Genomic DNA, 20,214 nt, shown 5'->3' with positions numbered 1-20,214 from the left:
GCCATTTCTTGAGAAAAACTCTTAGATCGAGGGCTCCACCGAACCTCCGGCCTCTCCAGAATCTCCGCTACCTCCGTTGACCTATCCATCTCTGCTTGGATCGACGGAGAGCGTTGAGTATCTCTCTGGGCTTATTGTGGTCGACACACTATCACCGTGGTCTGTTGGACCATTCGGCGATGCCGATCCACTAGACTATGTGGACTCCGGGGACTCCGGTGGGTGGATGCCCATCCCAGACATGGAGGAGCAGCCTGTGATGTAGAAGAAACTTACCAGATTCCAAATATTGAAGAAGATGTTTCCTTATTCGGTGAGAAGTTTCCTTTTGGGGTTTGTTCTCTGATTTTTTATGTGCTTACAGTGGGGATTAAAGCATACATTGTTGGTTGTTGGTATAAAACATGCTGAAATGATGAATTCTATGCCAGCTTATTTCCGTGATGATCTTTTTTTTTTGCCTAATTTCTGAGAATTTTTTTGAAAGTGGAGGTTAGGTTTTTTATTGCATTATGTGAACGGCCGCCTGGTGCCATCATTTGTGTTGTTATATCGGGCTGTTTGGTGCAGCCTGGTGCCTTCATTGATGTTGTTGTATCTGGTGTTTGATGGTTTGGGGCCGCTTGGTGCCTTCTTTGATGTTGTTGTATCTGGTGTTTGATTGTTTGGGGCTGCCTGGTGCCTTCTTTGATGGTTTTCTGAGAAAATAGGCTGCATACCTTTCCTAGGCTGCATACATGGTTTTCATTCATTCAAAATAGGCTGCATATTGCTTTTCATTCATTCAAAATAGTCAAAACCTTTCATTTACAAAATGTAGTCACTGACACTACTACAAAAATCATCATACATAACACTTCATACATAACGGTTTTTTTCAAAAACCGTTATGTATGAGCGCTTTTTTTGCAAAGATAACGGTTTTCACAAAAAACCGTTATCTATGTACTGTTGTCCATGGAAATAGATAACGGTTTAAGTTAAACCGTTATGTATATGCGTTATCTATTAGTTTCATACATAACGGTACTACAAAACCGTTAAGCCGACCGTTATCTATGAGCATATTTTTATAACGGTTATTTCAACCGTTATCTATGAGCGCCTCTCAATACTGTTATGTATTAACATTTTTTTTTTCTTTTTTTTAATCAAGTTTTTCAAGCTTCTGCACCACACTCTTAACACTCTTAACACACCCGCCGCCTCCCCCCAAGCTCCCCCCGGTGACGCCGCCCGGACGACGCTGCACGAGCAACCGGACGCCGATGCCAGTGAGTCAGTGACCGCCCCCCACCCACCCTGCGTCGCGTCGCCTCTGACGCCGCTCTTCTCGCAGCAGCAGATCGGGCGGCGGAGCACCCCTCTCCTCCGCTGACGCCGTTCTTCTCGCAGCAGCAGATCGGGCGGCGGAGCACCCCTCTCCTCAGCTGACGCCGCTCTTCTCGCAGCAGCAGCAGCAGATCGAGCTTTTTGCTTCTCCGTCTGCCACCTACCGCACCCGTCTCTCTCTCTCTCCGTCCGTTAACCCTAGCAGCCGCCGTCGGTCGAGCTCTCAATCGCAGACCCTAGGAGCTGCCGCTGTCGCCGCCGCCTTCTACAATAGCCACCACCAAGGTAGAATCCCTAATTTATTCATCCCTTACGCAAATCTCATTCCAAATCCCTAATTTTTGAACTTTGTTGGTAACAATATGATTTAGATTAGGGCTTTTGCTCGATTTTTTTAAATTATATGAAGCTATTTTGCTCAAATTTTTTAATTTTCTGAAGCTATATTTGCTGATGTGTAAACGATTTCCTATCTTTGAATCTGCATATTAGGTCATTTTGTCTTCTCTGTGTCAGGTAACTGAATATATAGCTATAACATTTATATATTTGCATAATTTTATTAGTATGATGATTGATATATATATGTGTGTCAGTTGTGAGCTGTGAGATGAATGGCTGCGTGGTGTTTTCAAGTGAAGTTGGCGTCGAAATTGTTGATTTGTGTAACGTTGTCCATTTATGTGATGAAAACTGATGTAAAGCATTGTACCCATATGATGAAGCTTGCTGTGAAACTTGTTCAGTTCATTATATTGGTTTGTAACTCATACTGGTCACAGTTATAGGTTTGTAACTCATATTAAATTTCCTAGGTGTGTCGAGTCAGGTGTATCATATCTCAACACTAAAGTGGAAAGGATTATTGAAGCTTCAGGAGGCCATAGACTTGTAGAGTGTGAAGGCAACATTGTGATTCCCTGCAGGTGTAGTCTGTACTCTGTAATGGAAAATCGCATGTTAAGGTCCATTAATATGTATATTTCAGACATGTTTTACTTGGCCTTTTTGAAGCAGGCAGATGAGATGATCGTTTCAGTAACTGGAGCCACTGGGTTCATAGGTAAAAGATTGGTGCAGAGATTGCTTGCAGGTATGTGTAGACTCTAGGGACTTCATATCCATGATCACCGAACTGATTTATTGCACGAGCAAAAAACCTTATCTGATCATAAAAGCAGTTGGTTAGTTGAGTGTTTTAGCACTATTTGATTTGTGAGATGGGACACAAAATGTAACAGCTCAATGAACTTCTATTTCATTCTTATGTATAGCCAGGGACTATCCAGGAATTAAAATAGCAGAGGAACCAGAATGGAGAAACTGCATTCAAGGTTCTACGGCTGTTGTAAATCTGGCCGGATTGCCTATAAGCACAAGATGGTCACCCGAGGTATGCCGTTCTACGACTTTCCTCAGAATGATTCTGCTACATCTCACATCATAATCTAGTTAGACATCAGAGTGCCACCACAATTTTTTCTGTGCACACATTAATCTCGAAGCCCATATTGCAGATCAAGAAAGAGATCAAGGAAAGCAGGATTAAAGTAACTTCTAAGGTATATTTTGTACGTCCTTGTTAAAATCTCTTCTTAAGTTTTGAATCATCTGCTAATCGCTTATTGAAAACAATAAATATTCTAGGTTGTAGATTTTATTAATAGCACACAGGATGACCTTCGCCCCAAGGTTTTGGTTAGTGCAACAGTCTCTCTTTTACTTTAGTATACTCTGTGAAGAACTTAGTTATCTCCATTGCCTGTGCCTCTGACTCACATTTACAGGCTTGCAACTGTAGCATCCGGGGCAGCCTCAGGGAAACTCCTAGAGTATGAGGTTGGGGGTCCGAGGGTTTCAGTCCAGACAGCCTATGGCATCGAGGTTGAGGTAGGAATGTTCAGAAGGTGTAAAATATCAAAGTTTCTGTTATCTAATACAGTACCTTCCACCAACTCTAATGACTTTATTTTAATATTCTTGCTGCTGGTGCACCGTTATCTGATCATTGTTTATATTAAATATACATGATGCCATTATACGGTGAAACAAATTGAAACCTCAACTAATTGTGTTGACATTAACACTTGCTACTGTTGAATGTTGTTGTTTGATCTTCTTAGCTAGAAGATTTGGATAGTACTTTCTTGAATTCAACATCACGATCACCATTTTGTATAACCCATTTATATATTCGCATATTTACTTTTTCAGGTGGAAAACAATCCATACGATCCCAGCCTGATGGTTTTTATGGATTATAGAGACTACTGGAAACATAAAGTTCAATTCTTAGAAGCACAATATCCAACATTTCTGTATGCCATGCCTGTGTCCCCAACAAGAGTTTTCTTTGAGGTTTGGTCAAACTTTATTATATATTATTATATATTGTGACTGAAACTAACACAAGTGCTAAGCAGGAAACATGCTTAGCATCAAAAGATGCAATGCCGTTTGAACTATTGAGAAATAAATTAATGTCAAGACTGGAATTTGGGCGATATTAAGAATCTAGTGCTTAATAAAGTGTTTCATTATGTGTGGATGTATATAGTTGGTAAAAAATCATGATTTTTTCTTCTGAAATTTATACAGGTATGCCTCTGGGACTACTTCAATAAGAAGAAGCAAACTATATTAATTCCATGGAGAAGATGGTGCTATTTTTGTCCCTGGTGGTGTAGTTAGTATAAAATTGGGCGATATTAAGAATCTAGTGCTTATATGGTGGAAGAATTGTTAGACATTAATGTATGTGATATTTGTGAATATTTGGATGACAATGTATGAATATTTTGAATGTTATATAATATATGTTATCGATGGCAATGTTATTTTGTTGTTTTATAATTATTTCTTTAATTTTTGAGATAAATAACAGGAAATTTGAAAAAAATATATTACAATTATAAAAAATGCAAAAAAAAATGTTATAAAAAGTGCAAAAAAACCGTTATGTATTTCTATCAAAGATAACGGTAAAAACCGTTATGAAAAGTGCAAAAAATCGTTAACTATGATGAAAAAAATAATTTAAAAATTCTAATACATAACGGTAATATCATTAATACATAACGGTAGGAACCGTTATGTATAATTGTTAAAGATAACGGTTATGTACCGTTATGTATGAGCGCATCATACCGTTATCTATACTACTATACATAACGGTAATAAAACCGTTATGTATGACCATATCATAGATATCACCACTATACTTATCGGTTTTTTGGGGTCATAGATAACGGATTTTATCCGTTATCTATGAGCGTTTTTGTAGTAGTGTGATTTGCACACTAAAACAGGCCACTATTCTATAGCATTTGTTTTTAACAAAATAAAACTAGTAGCCCTATATTATTAACTGTGGGAATTCATTTAGTAGCTAGCCCTTGTTGTGGAAAAGGATATCCCAACTTCTCCACAAGCTCTTGCACCAAATGCAGTGCAATTTCATTCATGTAGTTAATGCACTCTTCCACCAATTCCATAGGCACTTCCAAATTCTTTGGCAGCTGGTTTGCTCTCATTAGTGCATATTTCCCCATGTGTGGGATCTTGTATGTATTATGACCTCTTTATTTCACTATCTCCACCATACATGACTGCAAACTTAGAAACACTTTGTTTAGTGTATGGGGAGATAATTGTGCATAAGATTCTTCAACTGCCTTGACAAGATCATCACAGTTGTAACACGTAGATTCGGTTTGAATGCTATGAATAGCTCTAAACCATCCCAAGTCGTTCACATTTGCGTCCGGACTGTTTGGTGGTTGATGAACTATTCTTATATCGAATCCTTGCGCAGTGGCTGCAGCTCTAAAATCGGGGTCTGAGTCCTGAATATGGGGTTTCGCATTATCTTACTGAATATAGATCATTTTACTTGCAAATGCAGGCCACTTTGCAATTATGGCTGGTACAAGCTGTTTTGAAACAACAAAAATGAAAGAACATTTTTAAATTCATTTCAAAATAAGCTACATAGCACTTCCACATTGCATACATACTTTAGGTCTTTTGCATACCTTGTTTATGAAGCAGCCTTTCATGACCTCCTTGGTTTCTAGTGTGCCCACTGGTCTGTTTTTGTTGTTCTTCTTGGCAGGAACTTGTTCCGTTAATGGAAAGATTCCAATCTTCCCATCAAATAAGCATTCCCCGAATCTGAAAATATTGGCCTACAAACGGCACACACAAACATTACCTTCTTTATGAAACTCTTACTCTTGCATGTGCGGTGAGGATCTCCCTCAGCCGGTGTTAGGTAAAATCTATGTGTTACCTTTGTGATGTAGAACCACTTTTCATCTATGTGAACGGTGTTGTCCATAGCCTTAAACTTCAAAGCCAACATAGTGCGATCAAATTCCAATGCCTCTAATGAAAACTGCAGTCGCTGAAACTTTTTTGGGGCTGTGAGATCAGGCTTAATAACACTAGAATGCGCTCTGATCAGCCCCTTGTTTACCCACCTCCAAACCGTGTTTTTGCTTTGATTAATCCTCACTGCAAGTCGTCGAATTGTTGATCTTTTGTGTAGCTCTAGGCTTTGAATTAGCTCTATGTCGACGCTAACTCTTTTTCTTCTAGTAGCCCCTGGTTTGGCACTTGTTAGATATATTTCCTCATCATTTTCCTTTTGTTTCTTCGCAGCCACCCAAAGACAAGTAATGTTGCGATGGGAAGAGTTGAAGAGGGATGCAGCCTCCTTCATGGCTCCATATCTAGGCTTCTCATTCTTCAAGTTTGCAAGAAAAAACTGCACTATCTTGTTCTTATCTTTATTAGAGAGATATTTGCTCACCATAGTGTGTGTTTTTTTTGTTTTTTTGGAACTGAAGATGATTTGTAAAAATCTACCAACTGATGGCAGATTTATAGAGTAGTTTTGGGGGGAAAACTGAAAATGTACTCAAATTTGTGAAATGAAAAGATTTGGAGGTAAAAAAATTGAGTTGCCGCCTCTTTGCATACATTTAACTTCTTTAATTTGTTTTTTCTTAGTCGTAGAAAAGCTTGGATTCTTTTCTCCTTGAGAGCAGGATATGGGGGCACGATGGCCTGGTAGTGGGTATTCCAGCCCTGTTCCTCGTAGGTTTCCCGGGGGACGTGGAAGATTTATGTTTTGGTTTTTTGAAGTGTGGGGGACAGTTGTTTGTTTAAAGTCGTGATAGCTCTGTCTATTTTCTAGCCCTCCGGGTATTGCTTCTTTGCGCGTCGCAATAAAGATTTTTCTTATCACATGCAAGATTCAGTTACTCAAAACCCTATTTGACTCGAACATTAAACAAGTTTAATGATGGGGTTATAACTTGGGTTTAAGTTGGGCTCTGATATCAACAAAATTGAAAGGGCACGTTCCAGCCCTACACCCTTTTCAATGGGAATTCTCGAAATTAAAGGGGGCATATTACAACCCTGTATAAGTCTTCTCGGCGCGATGGTAAATTCTAGCTCTATGAATCTATTAACCATGGTGTAGCAATACGTCCAACTTGGCGTCTCATGCGAGGGTAGCACGACAGCTTTGGCCACGTGACAGCCCTGGTGTGTGGCACGCAACAGCCCGATGTTGTTCATGAAAGAAAAGTGCGCTGGTCTTGTGATCTCTGTTGATGAAGTATATGCAGCGGGCTGGACTCGAGAAAAAAGGGAGCTCTGTTCGGGTATGAGCTGGGGATTCTCTGGAAGCAGCCATAATAGTTTCAGAGCAAGAATGTTTCGAATAAATTTTTGGGGGCAAAGGGATGCAATTTCTTTGGTTGGGAGGATAACACAAATGGTGGAGTAACAGTGACACAAGGAAGCAATAGCAGCATTGCAGAGGTTTCTTGGGGCATGTAATAACCATATGAGGGACTTCTCAGCGCAAAGGGGACTTTGCAACCAACTGAGGGAAGCACGCGACAGCCAAGTGCTTGTCCATTTCGATTCTTAAGTTGAGAGTAACACGGCAGACATGCATCATTCTTGACTTGGGAGGCGTCTAACAACCTTGCACTTACTCTTGAATTAAGGAATGAATGGCAGTCCTGCATGGGCTCACGGCTGAATTTATTTCTTGGAATTAGGGAAGAGATTCACAGCCCTACACTTATTCTTGCATTGAGGGGAACATGGCAGCCCAACATTTGTTCTGAAGCCGAGGGGCACACGATAGCTTTGCGTATGTGACAACCATGCCTTTTATTTATGGGATTTTTCGAGCTGACAAGGGCTCAAGAATGTTGAGTTAACAGGGTCACATAATATTCATGTATAATACTCTTATTTTTTCGACTATGGGATTCAAAAAGTTTCCATGATTTCCAGCCCAGCTTTTTACCTGGTCTTCTATTATTTATTCACCGGGTCTTCAACAATCGTGTTTTACTTCTAAAGTACGCGCACGACACTAGGGGGAGTAGGGGGTGCATACCCCCGTCATCTCTGATATCCTATTTTTTAGGAATAAAAAATTTAAAATCTAAGGAAATGGGGTTAAATTTTTTAGATGTCGCCTGAGTTCGAGCTCCTAGAGCTGCCTTAGTGCGGGCAACTGCCTACACCGGATCCCAATGCTGGTAGTAGCGCGAGCACTTGGGACCTAGAAGTCACCTAAGCGCGAGCTCCCAGAGCTGCCTTAGCACAGGCATCAGGAGGGTTAAAATTTTTTAGATGCTGCCTAAGTTTGAGCTCCCAGAGATGGTTTAGCAAGGGCAGCTACCTACATCGGATCCCAATGCTGGTAGTAGCGAGCACTTTGGACCTAGAAGTCGCTTAAGCGCGAGCTCTCAGAGCTGCCTTAGCGCGGGCATCAGGAGGGTTAAAATTTTTTAGATGCTGCCTAAGTTTGAGCTCCCAGAGCTGGCTTAGAACGGGCAGCTGCCTACGCCGGATCCCAATGCTGGTGGTAGCGCGAGCACTTAAGATTTAGAAGTCGCCTAAGCGCAAACTCCCAGAGCTGCCTTAGCATGGGCATTAAGAGCATTAAGTTTGAGAAGCTACCTAAGTCCGGATCCCAATGCTGGCTTAGCGCGAGCATTAAATTTTAGAAGTTGCCTCAACCGCGAGCTATTGGAGAGAAAACTCAAACATAAAGGGAGGGTCGTTGGCCATAAGCACAATGGTAACAATCAAATAGTGGCTCAATGAGCACATTCGAAAGGGAGTTTCTTTATTCTTGTTATTTTTGTTGTTATTCTAAGTATATTGGCAGGGGTGTAATATTTTATCATCGATTACTTTGTAAATTTATAATTATTCAATCTTGGATAAGTTACAGGGCTGCAGGGCTAAGATACTTGGACTTTATTTGGGAAAACAACATCGCAGTGATTTTACACAACAGTTCCTCGGTTGAACACGAAGAAGACCCGGTTCAACCAGACTGGGGGGAGTAGCTGATGAGAAGTAAAATATGCATTAGCGCTGTACACCGTGGAAATGCCAGCCTTGCTGGCCTCCAGCTTGTCGGCTCCAGCCTTGCTGGTTTTCAGCCTTGTTGGACTCCATCCTTGGCGGATTCTAGCCTTGCCAGATTCCAGCGCTTCCAGCGCCAGCCTTGTTGGATTCTAGCATTGCTAGATTCCAGCGCTTCCAGAGTCAGCTTTGCCGAGAGCCAGCCTTGCCACCGACTTGGGCTTCATTTCTCTGTTTCGTGGGTTTTAGGGTTAAGCCCAATTAGTCATCTATAAATAGGGCTCTTATACATGGAAAGTGGGAGGGATTACTTAACTTGTGCTTGTAACTCTCCTAAAATAGTGAGATTATTCGGGTGATCATCGTGGATGTAGATCTTCAAAGATCGAACCACGTTAAATTCTCGTGTTATTTTATATTCTTATATGTTTAATTATTGGGTGTTATTTCTTGCTTCATCAGAAACGCCGTCTATTTATCATATATATGACATTATCGTTATATAAACGCTCATAGATGATGCTTTTAAAGTGACGTCTATTATGTAAAAACCGTCATCTATGAGCGAATAGATGACGGTTATTGAGTGTAATCATATCTAGATGTATAGATAACATGTCTATTCTTGACACTCTTGGATGCACATAGATAACGGTTTTTGAGCGTTATCTATGAGCTTTTTTTTAGTAGTGACAAATCAAACTATAATTGATAAACAAAATCTGAATTAACATTTTATTCATTTTCTTCAATTTCCAAACAATACAATTACAAATCATATAAACAAATTAACGCAAAAAACATGAACTAACACAAAATCTAACTAATTCTCTAAACTAAATCATCATTTTTCATCATTTCATTCACTTTCTTGTACTGGAGGAAGACTTTGTGAGTCGTGCGACAGTGATGGACTGGAGACTTACAGGCTGGAGATTGATTTCTTCCTCACCCCAGTCCTGTGCACTTGGTACAGTTGATCAAATTCGTCTTTGGCTGTAGACTCTTCATGGTTGGAACAAAATTATTTTTCGTTCCACTCGTTCCTTACATATGATAGTCAAATATCGGCGACTGGCATAAATGGAACCATTAGCAACCGTTCGTACCAGTCCTTGTCTCGACAGATCTTAGTATGGACGATATGGATGATGCTAATGAGAGCGTTGGCCCCTTCCATTCCTCCATTTCATACGATAGATCTTGGCACGTATGGTATAATTTCGTACCAATTTTGAATTTGCATCTCATGAGTTTCATAGATCTGGAACTCCTTGAACTGCTGGAACTCATAAAACTCATGTTTCGCCGCATTCTAGGAGTAGATGAATCAATGGAGGCAACAAAGAAAATCGAAGAAAGAGGGGCTTGTTGGAGAGTAAGCAGCGATGAAGATATATATTTCGAGAGAGATACTTTAGAGTGGTGGAGGCGCGACGACGGAACTAGGGTTTCAGAGAGAGAGAAGGAATGCAGAAGTAATGAAAAAAAAGATAGCCGATATATTTTGTACGTACGTAACAAGAGAAAGAACGGAGATAATTCCATCCAAAATAATTAATTTTAAATGCTACATTCGTTTATGAAAGAACTTACTACTTTTTCTTTTTGGGACGTCCACAGAAAACTTCCTACGTACTTATTTTTGGACTATAATTACAATATTTTTTTCACCACTTCTGATAAACTCAACAATCTTTTCTCCACCCTCAATATACTAACAACTTTTTTCTTAAAATTTACGTCATTCCTTCCTAAAAAAATTCTTTGATGAAGGAAGGGAATATAATTTATTACAATTATATTTAAAAGTAACTAGTATTAATTTTCATTATTTTATACGGGTCTTCTAAGAGCATCCACAATGGGGCTCAATAGCCAGTGCGAGCCCCCATTTATTGCACCCGCTCCCGTTGCCGTACCGGCGGTGCAGAGGACTGAAGCGCCCCAGCGCTCCGGGTGCAAGCCGCCGCACGTGTTGCCACCTCCCTTTTTTATCCCTATTTTTGTATTTTACATAAAAAAAAATTAAACTAGAGAGCCAAGAGTGAGCTCTCTCATTGTAGAAAGTGAATGCAATAGTAGTGGGGACCATCATTTGCACCCACTTAAGGCTCACCATTGCGAATGCTCTAAAAGCCGCATAATATTTTTGGAGCAAAGGAAGACTTAATTTTGGAAGGTTCTCGGAAAACGAAAAGGAAGGCATAATTTTGGACGGCCGGACCCACTGGAAATAAATAATTACCTAATGAACGAAAAAGCAACCTCCAGTTTCAAACTAGCCGTTGGGCTTTGTTTTGTGAACAAATCCAGCCAGCTCTCCACCGACGACGCTCTCTCACAGCCACCTCTCTCTTCTCTATATTCAAGATCTTTAGTCAGTAAGCGGAGTGCGTAACTCTTCAACATCTCCAAATCCTCTCACCTACTGAGGTGATCGTCTGTGAAGCTAAAGTACTTCTGAAATGTTCACGGAAGGGCTAGATGAAAGTGCCATTAACTGGATCAAGAAGGTAACTTTTTCATGACCCACCAACATATTCTTTGAACCTTTCTGAATCATCATCATCATCTTATAATTCTTCACTTTTTTAAGTTGAGGTGCGTATGAATTTGTGTATAGACGCATGCAAATTTCTAATATACATAGAATATATATGTATATTTCCTGTGTTTATTCCACTATATACGGAAATTTTGCTAGTTAATAATGTTGAAGTTTGAAATTTTATGTTGAAGATTGAAACTTTCACTCCATATTCTGAAAGATTCGTAAAAGTTTAAACTCCGTTTGACCGCAGGGATCAGATTCAGAACAGTATCCACCTCGATCACCGTTGTCTGAGAGGATAGATACAAAATATCATCTCCCTAGATCACCATTAGCATACAATTCGAGCAGTTATGCCTCCCATATTCTGCCTCCGTTGAAATTTCATTCTGGATTAGTAAAACCCCTCAGCACCGTCACTCTAAGTGTTGAAAGTAATGAGGATGAGTCCGATTATTACAATGATGATAATGATGATGAGTGTGAGAGCGTGGGCTCTGCCCCACATGGGAACAACTCTGATGATAATGCAGTGGATGGGCCGGTGATTAGGGGCTTTGAAGAGGATATGTTCCACTTCAGTGCTAGCAAGAAACTAAATGACAGTAAATATAGGTCTACGATTAAAAGAGGGTTGTTGCAAGAGGATCTTCGGGTTGAAGTTCCGGGAAGTGTGAGGAGATTCACGGATGGGGAATGGGGTTCAAGGGGATATGGTCAGAGCAGTGGTGGAAGTTTCCGGTTGAATGATCGAAAGGATCCTAACAGTGCTTATGTAAGTGATACTTTAATGTTTTCAAGAAAAGCAATTATCTAGAGCTGAGAAATTCTAAGAAAATAGTCATGATTCAGTATAAATAGAAAATTGAGGTAGTTAAGTTGAATGTTCTAGGTTAATTAGGTTTGTGTGTTTTCAATTTGATGCAGGGTACTCCCATTGGTAACATGAGTGAAAATGTTGAACTTGGTACTCCTAGTGCACCACCCTTCATGGATATTGGAAATGCTCATGACTCTGAGGCCGGAAGCGAGAAAAGCATTGATAGTCAATTCAAAGAATTAGAGCAGGGCTTTTTGGGTGATAAAGGTTTTGCAGAGCAAAGTAACAAATCAGTGAAGATTGAAACAGAAGTTGGCCAAAGGTATGATGAGAGGATGGCAATCCATTATATTGGTTTAGTTGTACATGTTCCGTTATTTAATAACAGTTATTTATAGGGATCGCGAAGAATTACTTGGGGAAAATGAACACCCTGCTCCTGTCTGCCATGCAAACTCTGTAAACCACATACCCTACTATTGTGCCAGGTTATACTTCTTGCAAGTTTTGTATCACTGACTAATTTTGCTGATGCATATTTCATGCTCTTTTTCCTATTCTTCCCCTGCTCGCCAGGGTTGCATATATAGCACCCTCAAATTAGTTCCTCAAAAGTCACAGTGGGTTGTCTCACGTCGTTATCCTTTGCTCAGGCATTACCAACGGATCACCTTGTGTGGAAAGAAGATAATAGTTATTTGAATTTGTTGCTTCGTCCTGAATGATCAATGTAAATACAGCCACAGGATCAAACGTTTAGTGGAATTAATAGCAGTCTGTGAACCAGAACTTATCCAAAGCAATAACTTTCAATCTATTGGTTTCTGGTACTAATTGGCCAAGTCTAGAAGCACCTGTGAAATGTATTCTTGTAAAATTTTTAGTCAATCCTGCATATTGCATTATGAATGGTGGTGGTCCATGTTTTCGCCAATATGACCCTATTCAACCGCTTAACGCTACACCTCCATTATGATGACAGCAATCAAAATGCATATCAAGCGCTTGTTGCTTATGATGCCTGCGTTCGTTTATGTCTGAATTCATGGGCAAGAGGTTGTGCGGAGGCTCCAGAATTTCTGCGAGATGAGTGCCTGCTCCTTCGTAATGCTTTTGGGTATGTCATATGTGTCACTTATGATTTGCAAGAATTTCCTGGATCGTGCTTACCTGATATAATGAAATTATCATTGACTTTCCCTTTTGTAGACTTCACAAGCTCTTGCTTCAACCTCGAGGTGTGCAGCAAGCAGACATGAATAACAAGACCACCGAACAAGCAATGGCCTCGAAAGTCAAGCAGACAGTTGGGAAGATTCGTGTGGAAGGTCTAAGCCTTTACCTTCAACTCTCTTAAATAACTAGTATGGCCTTCCCATCAGATAGTCGTCGCCCTTTTCAAATATAATCTTTGTCCTTCATATTCTCTGTTAGTGAATGAGAGCTCTGATTTTTTATGGTAAGCTAGTATTTTCTTGAGGTTTTATAAATAGTGTACTCAGTGTTCAAAATCGTTTTCAGTTCTAGAAAAAGCTAAATTCTGTTTAAATACCTAGAGAAATATAACATCGTTTAACTTTTCTTTTGCAGTGAAAAAGCTCCGTATAATACCGAGAAGGAAGTTAAAGAATACAAACTCAATGAGAGGTGCTATTTACCTGCAAGCTGGGGCTGACTATGTCCGTCATGTTTCCTCGATAGTAAAACACAGAATCAATACTCTTAAATTCAGTCCCTTATCATTTCCATCTGAAGGTATGTCTCTGAATCTTTGAAGTCTCTTGAGCCCTAATTGCTCCTCATGGGAACAGAATACATAATGTTTTCTGATATAGAACATTAAATATTGAGTACTTGGCTTATTCAACAAGCAAAGTCTTTTCTGATCAGAACTGAGAGATCTTGGAATTGAGTTTCAAGCATCTTATCAAGTATTAACTTATGATTAGCAGATCTGGAACTTGTAGATTAAGTAGGTTTGCTATTGTTGATTATCTACAGAATCATTATGGTGTGTGATTCAACTAAAAAGTTCAGCTGAAGATATTGAAGCTGAAGCAGGTTCTGCCATCTCACTTCGGCCCGGAGCTGGTGAATACCATGAATTGTAAGTTGGCGATTACTTATTCTTTTGTGATCATAATGCAGAATCATGAAATTGCAAGATTTTGATTCTAGATAGCCATCTGTTAAGATCATACCAGTCTTTCTGATATAAACCTCACAGTAGAAATGTTAATGAGAATCTGGCTTTCAGTTTTCCCGAGAGCCAAGGGGATGCTCTTCTACTTGAAATTCAGGATGCAATGAAAAACGTTCAAGGTTGTGCTACAATTCCGATTTCTTCTCTAACTGATAACCCTGTAAGTGCTCTTTTTATAACTGGCCTGATCATTGTCAGGAGATATTGTTATCAACCATTACTTTTCTAACATTAACTGAACTTTTGTAGAATGAAAGAGTTCGGTGGTGGCCAATCTACCACAGTGATCAAGAATGTGTTGGTAAGGTCTTGCTCTCCATTGGAAGCACATTTACAAGTGATGAGACAGTGCTTATGAAGGTATCCTTACCATTTATGCAAATGTACTACGTACAATATTAGCAGTATTCTAGAGTTAAATTCTTTCATAAGTTCGTATGCCTCTATTTGAATTCTTTCATAATATACCGTCTAGTGGCATTTCTTCACTGGGGAGGAATGAGTTGATTTTCTTTGTAAAATACATACATACTATGCATACTCCCTTCATCCTTTAAAAATAGTCATAATTTTCCATTTTGGGACGTTCACAAGATACTCATATTCCATTCATAGACACTAACCCAACAAATCAATACATATTACCCTCAGTAACATATGGCCCAACTTTAATGTAACTTAAATCCCATCATCCACTAAGGTGGGTCCCTTTATCCACTTTAACACTACCCCTATGGTGGGTTCCTTTCTCCACTCACAATACACTCAACTACAATGATTAAAATCCGTGCCACTCCCTCCTAGGACTATTTTTACAGGGCGGAGGGAGTATGTCTTTTCTGGTTTTGATAAATGAACTATGCAATATTTTGGCAGTATTCTAGAGTTAAAATTCTTCTATAAGTCTGTATTTCCTCTATTTCAAATACTCTAATATATTATCTAGTGGCATTTCTTCAATGGGAGTATGAGTACGTTTCTTTGAACAATAGATTCATACATCTCCAGTTTTCAAATAGAAAATTATTACTTTCAAGAAGTGTTCTAACATGTAGTTTTTCCACTGTGATCTGATAGAGTGGATCTATTGTGGAGACCCTAGCATATGATCTGCTTCTGGAGGCTGCCATGCGGGCTCAACAGTTTCATGCACGAAATTTACGCATAAATGGGCCTTGGAAGTGGATACTGACAGAATTTTCTGAGTATTATGGAGTGTCCGACTCTTATACTAAATTAAGGTATAAACATTTACTGCCTCGTGAATCTCATCTCCAGCTTGGGAAATGAAGTGACTTGTTTACTGGTATATTAACTTTGAATGTTATACAGATACCTCTCATATGTCATGAATGTTGCCACTCCTACAAAAGAATGCTTAGAGATTTTGCATGAGTTGCTTGTCCCAGTCCTGAAGGCAAGAAGTGAGAGAAATTTAACAAGACAAGAGGTGAGCATGATAACAAAAACATTGCTAAAGATTGTCGATTCTTCCAAGCAAACATATCTTTGTGCAAACAGGACCTGAAATTGATCGGGAGGGTCTATTGGGGTTTACTCCTTTTGTTTTGGCAGTGCAAAATTTTGACATGAAAAATGTGTATTCAGTGTCAAATGAGTGCTATCTTCCCAGTGAAGCTTCTTTGATGCCGACTATAATCACTTAAAACAGATTCTTCGAACATGCCTCTTCAACCAATGTTGAGAGGATTATATTGGAAGATAAAGATATCTCAGTTTTGTGAATCTCTGTAATGAATGAGCATTCTCTGTTTGGACTATTACAATATGTAAGAATATACCACAATTTAGAAAGAATTTGGTGCTCTAACAGAAGATGTGGTATCTCAAGAAATTATAAGAGGCCTAGTGATGAGCACAGATGCTTTCCAGTTCAAAACCATAGTGTTTTTTTTCTTCTGAAAGTAGTTTTGCAACATACTTAAAATTACCAAGTGACAATTTCTTGAGTCTTCAGTTATGTTCTTGATTTGTTGCTTTTGTTGTCCTACCTGGATTACTTAAGTTGTTCAACTTCTTGTTAACTGTTATGAATTTGTGGATTCACAGAAAAACATCTTGTTGGATTGTGAGACCCAAGTCGAAAGGCTTTTGGCTGAGGCCTTCCAGAATTACAAGTCATTAGATGATAATTATCCAACCGGCTTAGCAGATACGTCAGCTCCAACATCAGAAACTGCATCGCCTGCACTAGCTCCTGCTGTGCAGGTTTATACCTTACTACATGACATTCTTGTTCAAGATGCTCAGACTATGCTGAGAAACTATCTAAAGGTAACTCTTAGTTTATACTACGACATGTTATTAGTGAAATATCAAAACCTGTCAACATGCTTATCTTTTCAGTTGGTGGAAATTATGTTTGGCTATTAAGGAACCAGATCAACCCAACACAACTTAAATTGAAATTTGAATTAATTGGATATTGACAGAAACAAAAATTTTAGTGGGAGATACTTGTATATTTAAGTTTCACTTGGACTTGTTAAATCCTTATATAAGAGATGCAGGGAAAGGACATACAATAAAAGCCATATCTATAAGTTTTATCCTATATTTTCTAATATGGATTATGGAATAGTTTACTGCTGTTATTACTTCATTTTTGTACCTGTGGGATATGTTTAGTGAGTTGAATGTTTTCCTCCAGACAGCAGCAACGAAAAGATGCCGAAAACACATGATGGAGACTGATGAGTTTGTGTCAAGCAACTCAGAGGGTTTTGTTATGGACTCTGATACCATCACCAAAGCCTATTTGAAGATGAAGAATCTTTGCATCAACATTGGCAATGAAATCCAGACTGACCTCAAAATCCACAATCAGCATATATTTCCCAGGTACCTACCTTATAATCAGCATATTTCCTATATACCCTATGGAAATAACAACTCTGATAACAAAAGCATCTTATTCTTTTTTCAGTTCAATAGAACTGTCTTCCATAACCTCAGCAGTTTACAACACAGAATTAAGCAAGAGACTGGGATGCTTCCTTGCCATATGGCCCCCGTCAAGTCCCATGCCACATGTGAATGACCTTTTAATAGCAATGTCCGACTTTGAGAGGAATCTTGAACTATGGAATATCAGGTTTATAAACACACACCTTTAAGTTAGCCAAGTTACCCCACAAAATCGAATTACCGGTACAACTTTCTTAAACTTCGTACTAATGTAATGTGAACTTCTGTGGCCAGCACTGTCCAAGGTGGTGTTGACTCCAAAGACTTGTTCCATGGTTACATCATGGTCTGGATACAAGATTTACAACTTACGTTGCTTGATCTTTGCAAAGCAGAAAAGGTTAACGTCTTGACTATCGTGATTGTGCCATCCGGTTCACCTGATTGTTTGTTTTCTAAACAAAAGTCAATGTTAAAACATAATTTCAGTGGAGGATGTGCATTGCTACTATATTATTATTCTGCTAATAATTATGACAATTGCAAATGGATTTTCCTATTGTAGGTTCCGTGGTCCGGAGTATTTACCAAATATTCAACGTCCCCTTTTGCCGAGGAAATGTTTGAGAAGTTGGCAAGAATGCTTAGTGAATATGAAGTCGTTATCAATCGCTGGCCTCAATACACACTAATTTTGGAAAATGTGAGTTCTATGTTTTGTCAGAGACTTAAATTTTGGAAAATGTGAGTTCTATGTTTTGCTAAATTGGCTGTATATTTGAAGATGCTGATACTGCTAGGAGCTCTTGCGTTTAAAACGGTCAACATAAGCAGCCAATAGGATGTCCACAAAAAATAGTCTCTTTTTTGCCATTTTGGGATGTCCACAAAAATTAGTCTCATTTATCACATAGTGGGCCCTATTCTCTATTCACAATACAATTAATTTTCATTATAAACACTACTTTTTAAGAGGGATCCTTTCTCCACTTACAATACAATAACCATTTTTATTAAAACTCGTGCCATCCCTTACGAGGACTAGTTTTTGTGGACGGAGGCAGTATAATATTGCTACATTTATCTGGCTAATATTATTGAACTGACTTGCACCTAATCGTGTCCTTTTCACTAACTGTTGATTAAAAGGCCGCTGCAAATGTGGAAAGGGCTATAATTAAAGCAATGGAACGGCAATACCATGATATTTTAACCCCTCTGCGAGATAGCATACCAAAAAGACTTGGTATGCAGGTCCAGAAATTGGCAAGGAGGCAATCAACGGCTCACTATACCATCCCTAGTCAGGTGAGTTCAATTGGCGCAGGCACCAAATAAATGTTGGCTTCACTGTTTCAATATCTTAAATCAATAACTTTATCAGATGCCGACCTTGGTTTTTGACATCCGTCAGTCTTTATTTCCTTTTCGACTGGCAATTTATGCTTACTAGCATATAAAACCAATTTTTTTTTATGGTTAGAAGTAGTCATCTAGATTGCCTAATTGGGGTTGGTTTTATTTGTACTAGCATCAAAATCTAAGCTTTAATTCATATGAAAATCAACTTTTTTTGCCTATCAATATCTTAATTGATATGAATGCAGCTGATTCGATTTCCTGATTTTTTGCGTTTGGCAGCTTGGAATTTTTCTGAACACAATCAAGAGAATTCTGGATGTTCTGCATTGTAGGATTGAGGACAAACTGAAATCATGGGCTTCTTATTTGCCCACGAATGGAGACAGTAAAACTAGTTTTGGAGAGCAGATGAATGCTATAACTGTTCTTCTGCGAACAAAATATAAGAATTACATTCAAGCCATCGTAGTCAAGCTTGCCGGCAATGTAAGCAGTGATTTCTGAGCTTACTACCCCTTCCAGACTTGCATAAATGATTGATGAATCCACCAAATTGCAAAGTATATAGCTAGACTGCTAGTGTTGCCTCTTTTATTTTACTTGATAGTTTTTTGTAAATCTTTCCAGATGCTAGCAAACAAGAGCACCCGACTTCAAAGGATCTTGGAAGAAACAAAAGAAGCTGACGGTGAAGCTCAGATTCGTGAGAGGATGCAACTTCTGAGCACACAACTCTCTGATTGCATCTCCAAGTTGCATGAAACTTTTACAAGCCAAATATTTGTTGCAATCACCCGTGCTTTCTGGGACAAAATGGGACAAGTAAGCTACAGCTTAACTCTTTGCTTGATTGAGCTTAAATACATACTGACTTATGTGGCTTTCTGGACATTTAAAGATTGTGTTGAAGTTTCTAGAAGGAAGGAAGGAGAACCGAGTATGGTATACCGGATCATATCATGCCCTCGGGGTAAGTGTTGGTATTATGCAGAAAACTTGACACTAAAGCAATGATGATGCATTTTTATTACAATCAGATTGTGTGACAATTTAGTGTTGTTATTTCCATTTCCAGATTGTGGATGATACATATGCATCTCAGATGCAGAGATTGCTAGGAAATGCTTTGCAGGAGAAAAATTTGGAGCCACCACGTTCAATTACTGAAGCTCGATCTATTTTGTCAAGAGACACAACAAACAGAATCGACTCATCCTCATATATATACTTCTAGTCACCATCTTACTCAAAACGGATTTTCCAGTTTCAACTTTTTTAAACCCAAACAGAAGCCATGGCTTGCATGGATCACAAATTTTAATTTTATTCATATTTATTCTTTTTGTATGTAAAACGATTATTCTTTAATAAAATTATATATTGCAAAGTCAGTTTCTTTGCTTTTTCTTGCCATTTTTTTTCAGTCACGTTCAATTATACTCCCTCTGTCCCTGAAATAAGTTCCTATTTTTTCTTTTTGGGACGTCCCCCAAATAAGTTCCTCTTTTTTTCTTTCCATTTTTGGACAACTACCCCACTAATAATACTTTATTTATTCTTACTTTTCACTTTTTCACCACTCCCAATACTAATTATAACATTTTT

General features: G+C 38.9%; 3 protein-coding genes across 5 annotated transcripts; 2 read left to right on the top strand and 1 right to left on the bottom strand.

Annotated features, from left to right (window-relative positions):
- Nucleotides 1-1,120: 1,120 nt before the first annotated feature.
- On the top strand, nucleotides 1,121-4,169 carry LOC131026401 (epimerase family protein SDR39U1 homolog, chloroplastic-like). 3 transcript variants are annotated; one of them, XM_057956278.1, is made up of 9 exons: nucleotides 1,121-1,617; nucleotides 2,148-2,258; nucleotides 2,350-2,425; nucleotides 2,607-2,725; nucleotides 2,850-2,894; nucleotides 2,980-3,030; nucleotides 3,120-3,222; nucleotides 3,547-3,690; nucleotides 3,931-4,169. In XM_057956278.1, exons 3-7 carry the CDS (start codon nucleotides 2,359-2,361, stop codon nucleotides 3,168-3,170), a joined length of 333 nt encoding a protein of 110 aa, XP_057812261.1. In that variant the 5' UTR covers nucleotides 1,121-1,617; nucleotides 2,148-2,258; nucleotides 2,350-2,358; the 3' UTR covers nucleotides 3,171-3,222; nucleotides 3,547-3,690; nucleotides 3,931-4,169. The 3 variants fall into 3 exon arrangements, 1 of the variants encoding a protein (XP_057812261.1); XR_009102279.1 differs by lacking the exon at nucleotides 3,931-4,169 and adding an exon at nucleotides 3,756-3,845 and having other exon boundaries at nucleotides 1,128-1,617; XR_009102280.1 differs by having other exon boundaries at nucleotides 1,129-1,617; nucleotides 2,611-2,725.
- A 744-nt stretch (nucleotides 4,170-4,913) lies between these two features.
- On the bottom strand, nucleotides 4,914-6,148 carry LOC131025786 (uncharacterized). Its single transcript, XM_057955573.1, has 3 exons — nucleotides 5,624-6,148; nucleotides 5,367-5,519; nucleotides 4,914-5,177 (listed from the first exon to the last, which is right to left on the bottom strand). Exons 1-3 carry the CDS (start codon nucleotides 6,146-6,148, stop codon nucleotides 4,914-4,916), a joined length of 942 nt encoding a protein of 313 aa, XP_057811556.1.
- Nucleotides 6,149-11,018: 4,870 nt separating this feature from the next.
- On the top strand, nucleotides 11,019-20,000 carry LOC131026371 (uncharacterized). The gene is made up of 22 exons (XM_057956238.1): nucleotides 11,019-11,258; nucleotides 11,547-12,071; nucleotides 12,224-12,438; nucleotides 12,515-12,604; nucleotides 13,099-13,233; nucleotides 13,326-13,444; nucleotides 13,707-13,871; nucleotides 14,118-14,223; nucleotides 14,374-14,479; nucleotides 14,569-14,679; nucleotides 15,397-15,560; nucleotides 15,652-15,769; nucleotides 16,390-16,614; nucleotides 16,991-17,181; nucleotides 17,267-17,434; nucleotides 17,542-17,647; nucleotides 17,813-17,950; nucleotides 18,397-18,555; nucleotides 18,889-19,095; nucleotides 19,237-19,431; nucleotides 19,508-19,579; nucleotides 19,685-20,000. Exons 1-22 carry the CDS (start codon nucleotides 11,211-11,213, stop codon nucleotides 19,841-19,843), a joined length of 3,522 nt encoding a protein of 1,173 aa, XP_057812221.1. The 5' UTR covers nucleotides 11,019-11,210; the 3' UTR covers nucleotides 19,844-20,000.
- The last annotated feature ends 214 nt before the right edge of the window (nucleotides 20,001-20,214 follow it).

Source organism: Salvia miltiorrhiza, chromosome 5 (genome assembly GCF_028751815.1).
Source record: "Salvia miltiorrhiza cultivar Shanhuang (shh) chromosome 5, IMPLAD_Smil_shh, whole genome shotgun sequence".
NCBI lineage: Eukaryota > Viridiplantae > Streptophyta > Magnoliopsida > Lamiales > Lamiaceae > Salvia > Salvia miltiorrhiza.
This window is presented reverse-complemented; position numbering and strand designations above follow the sequence as displayed.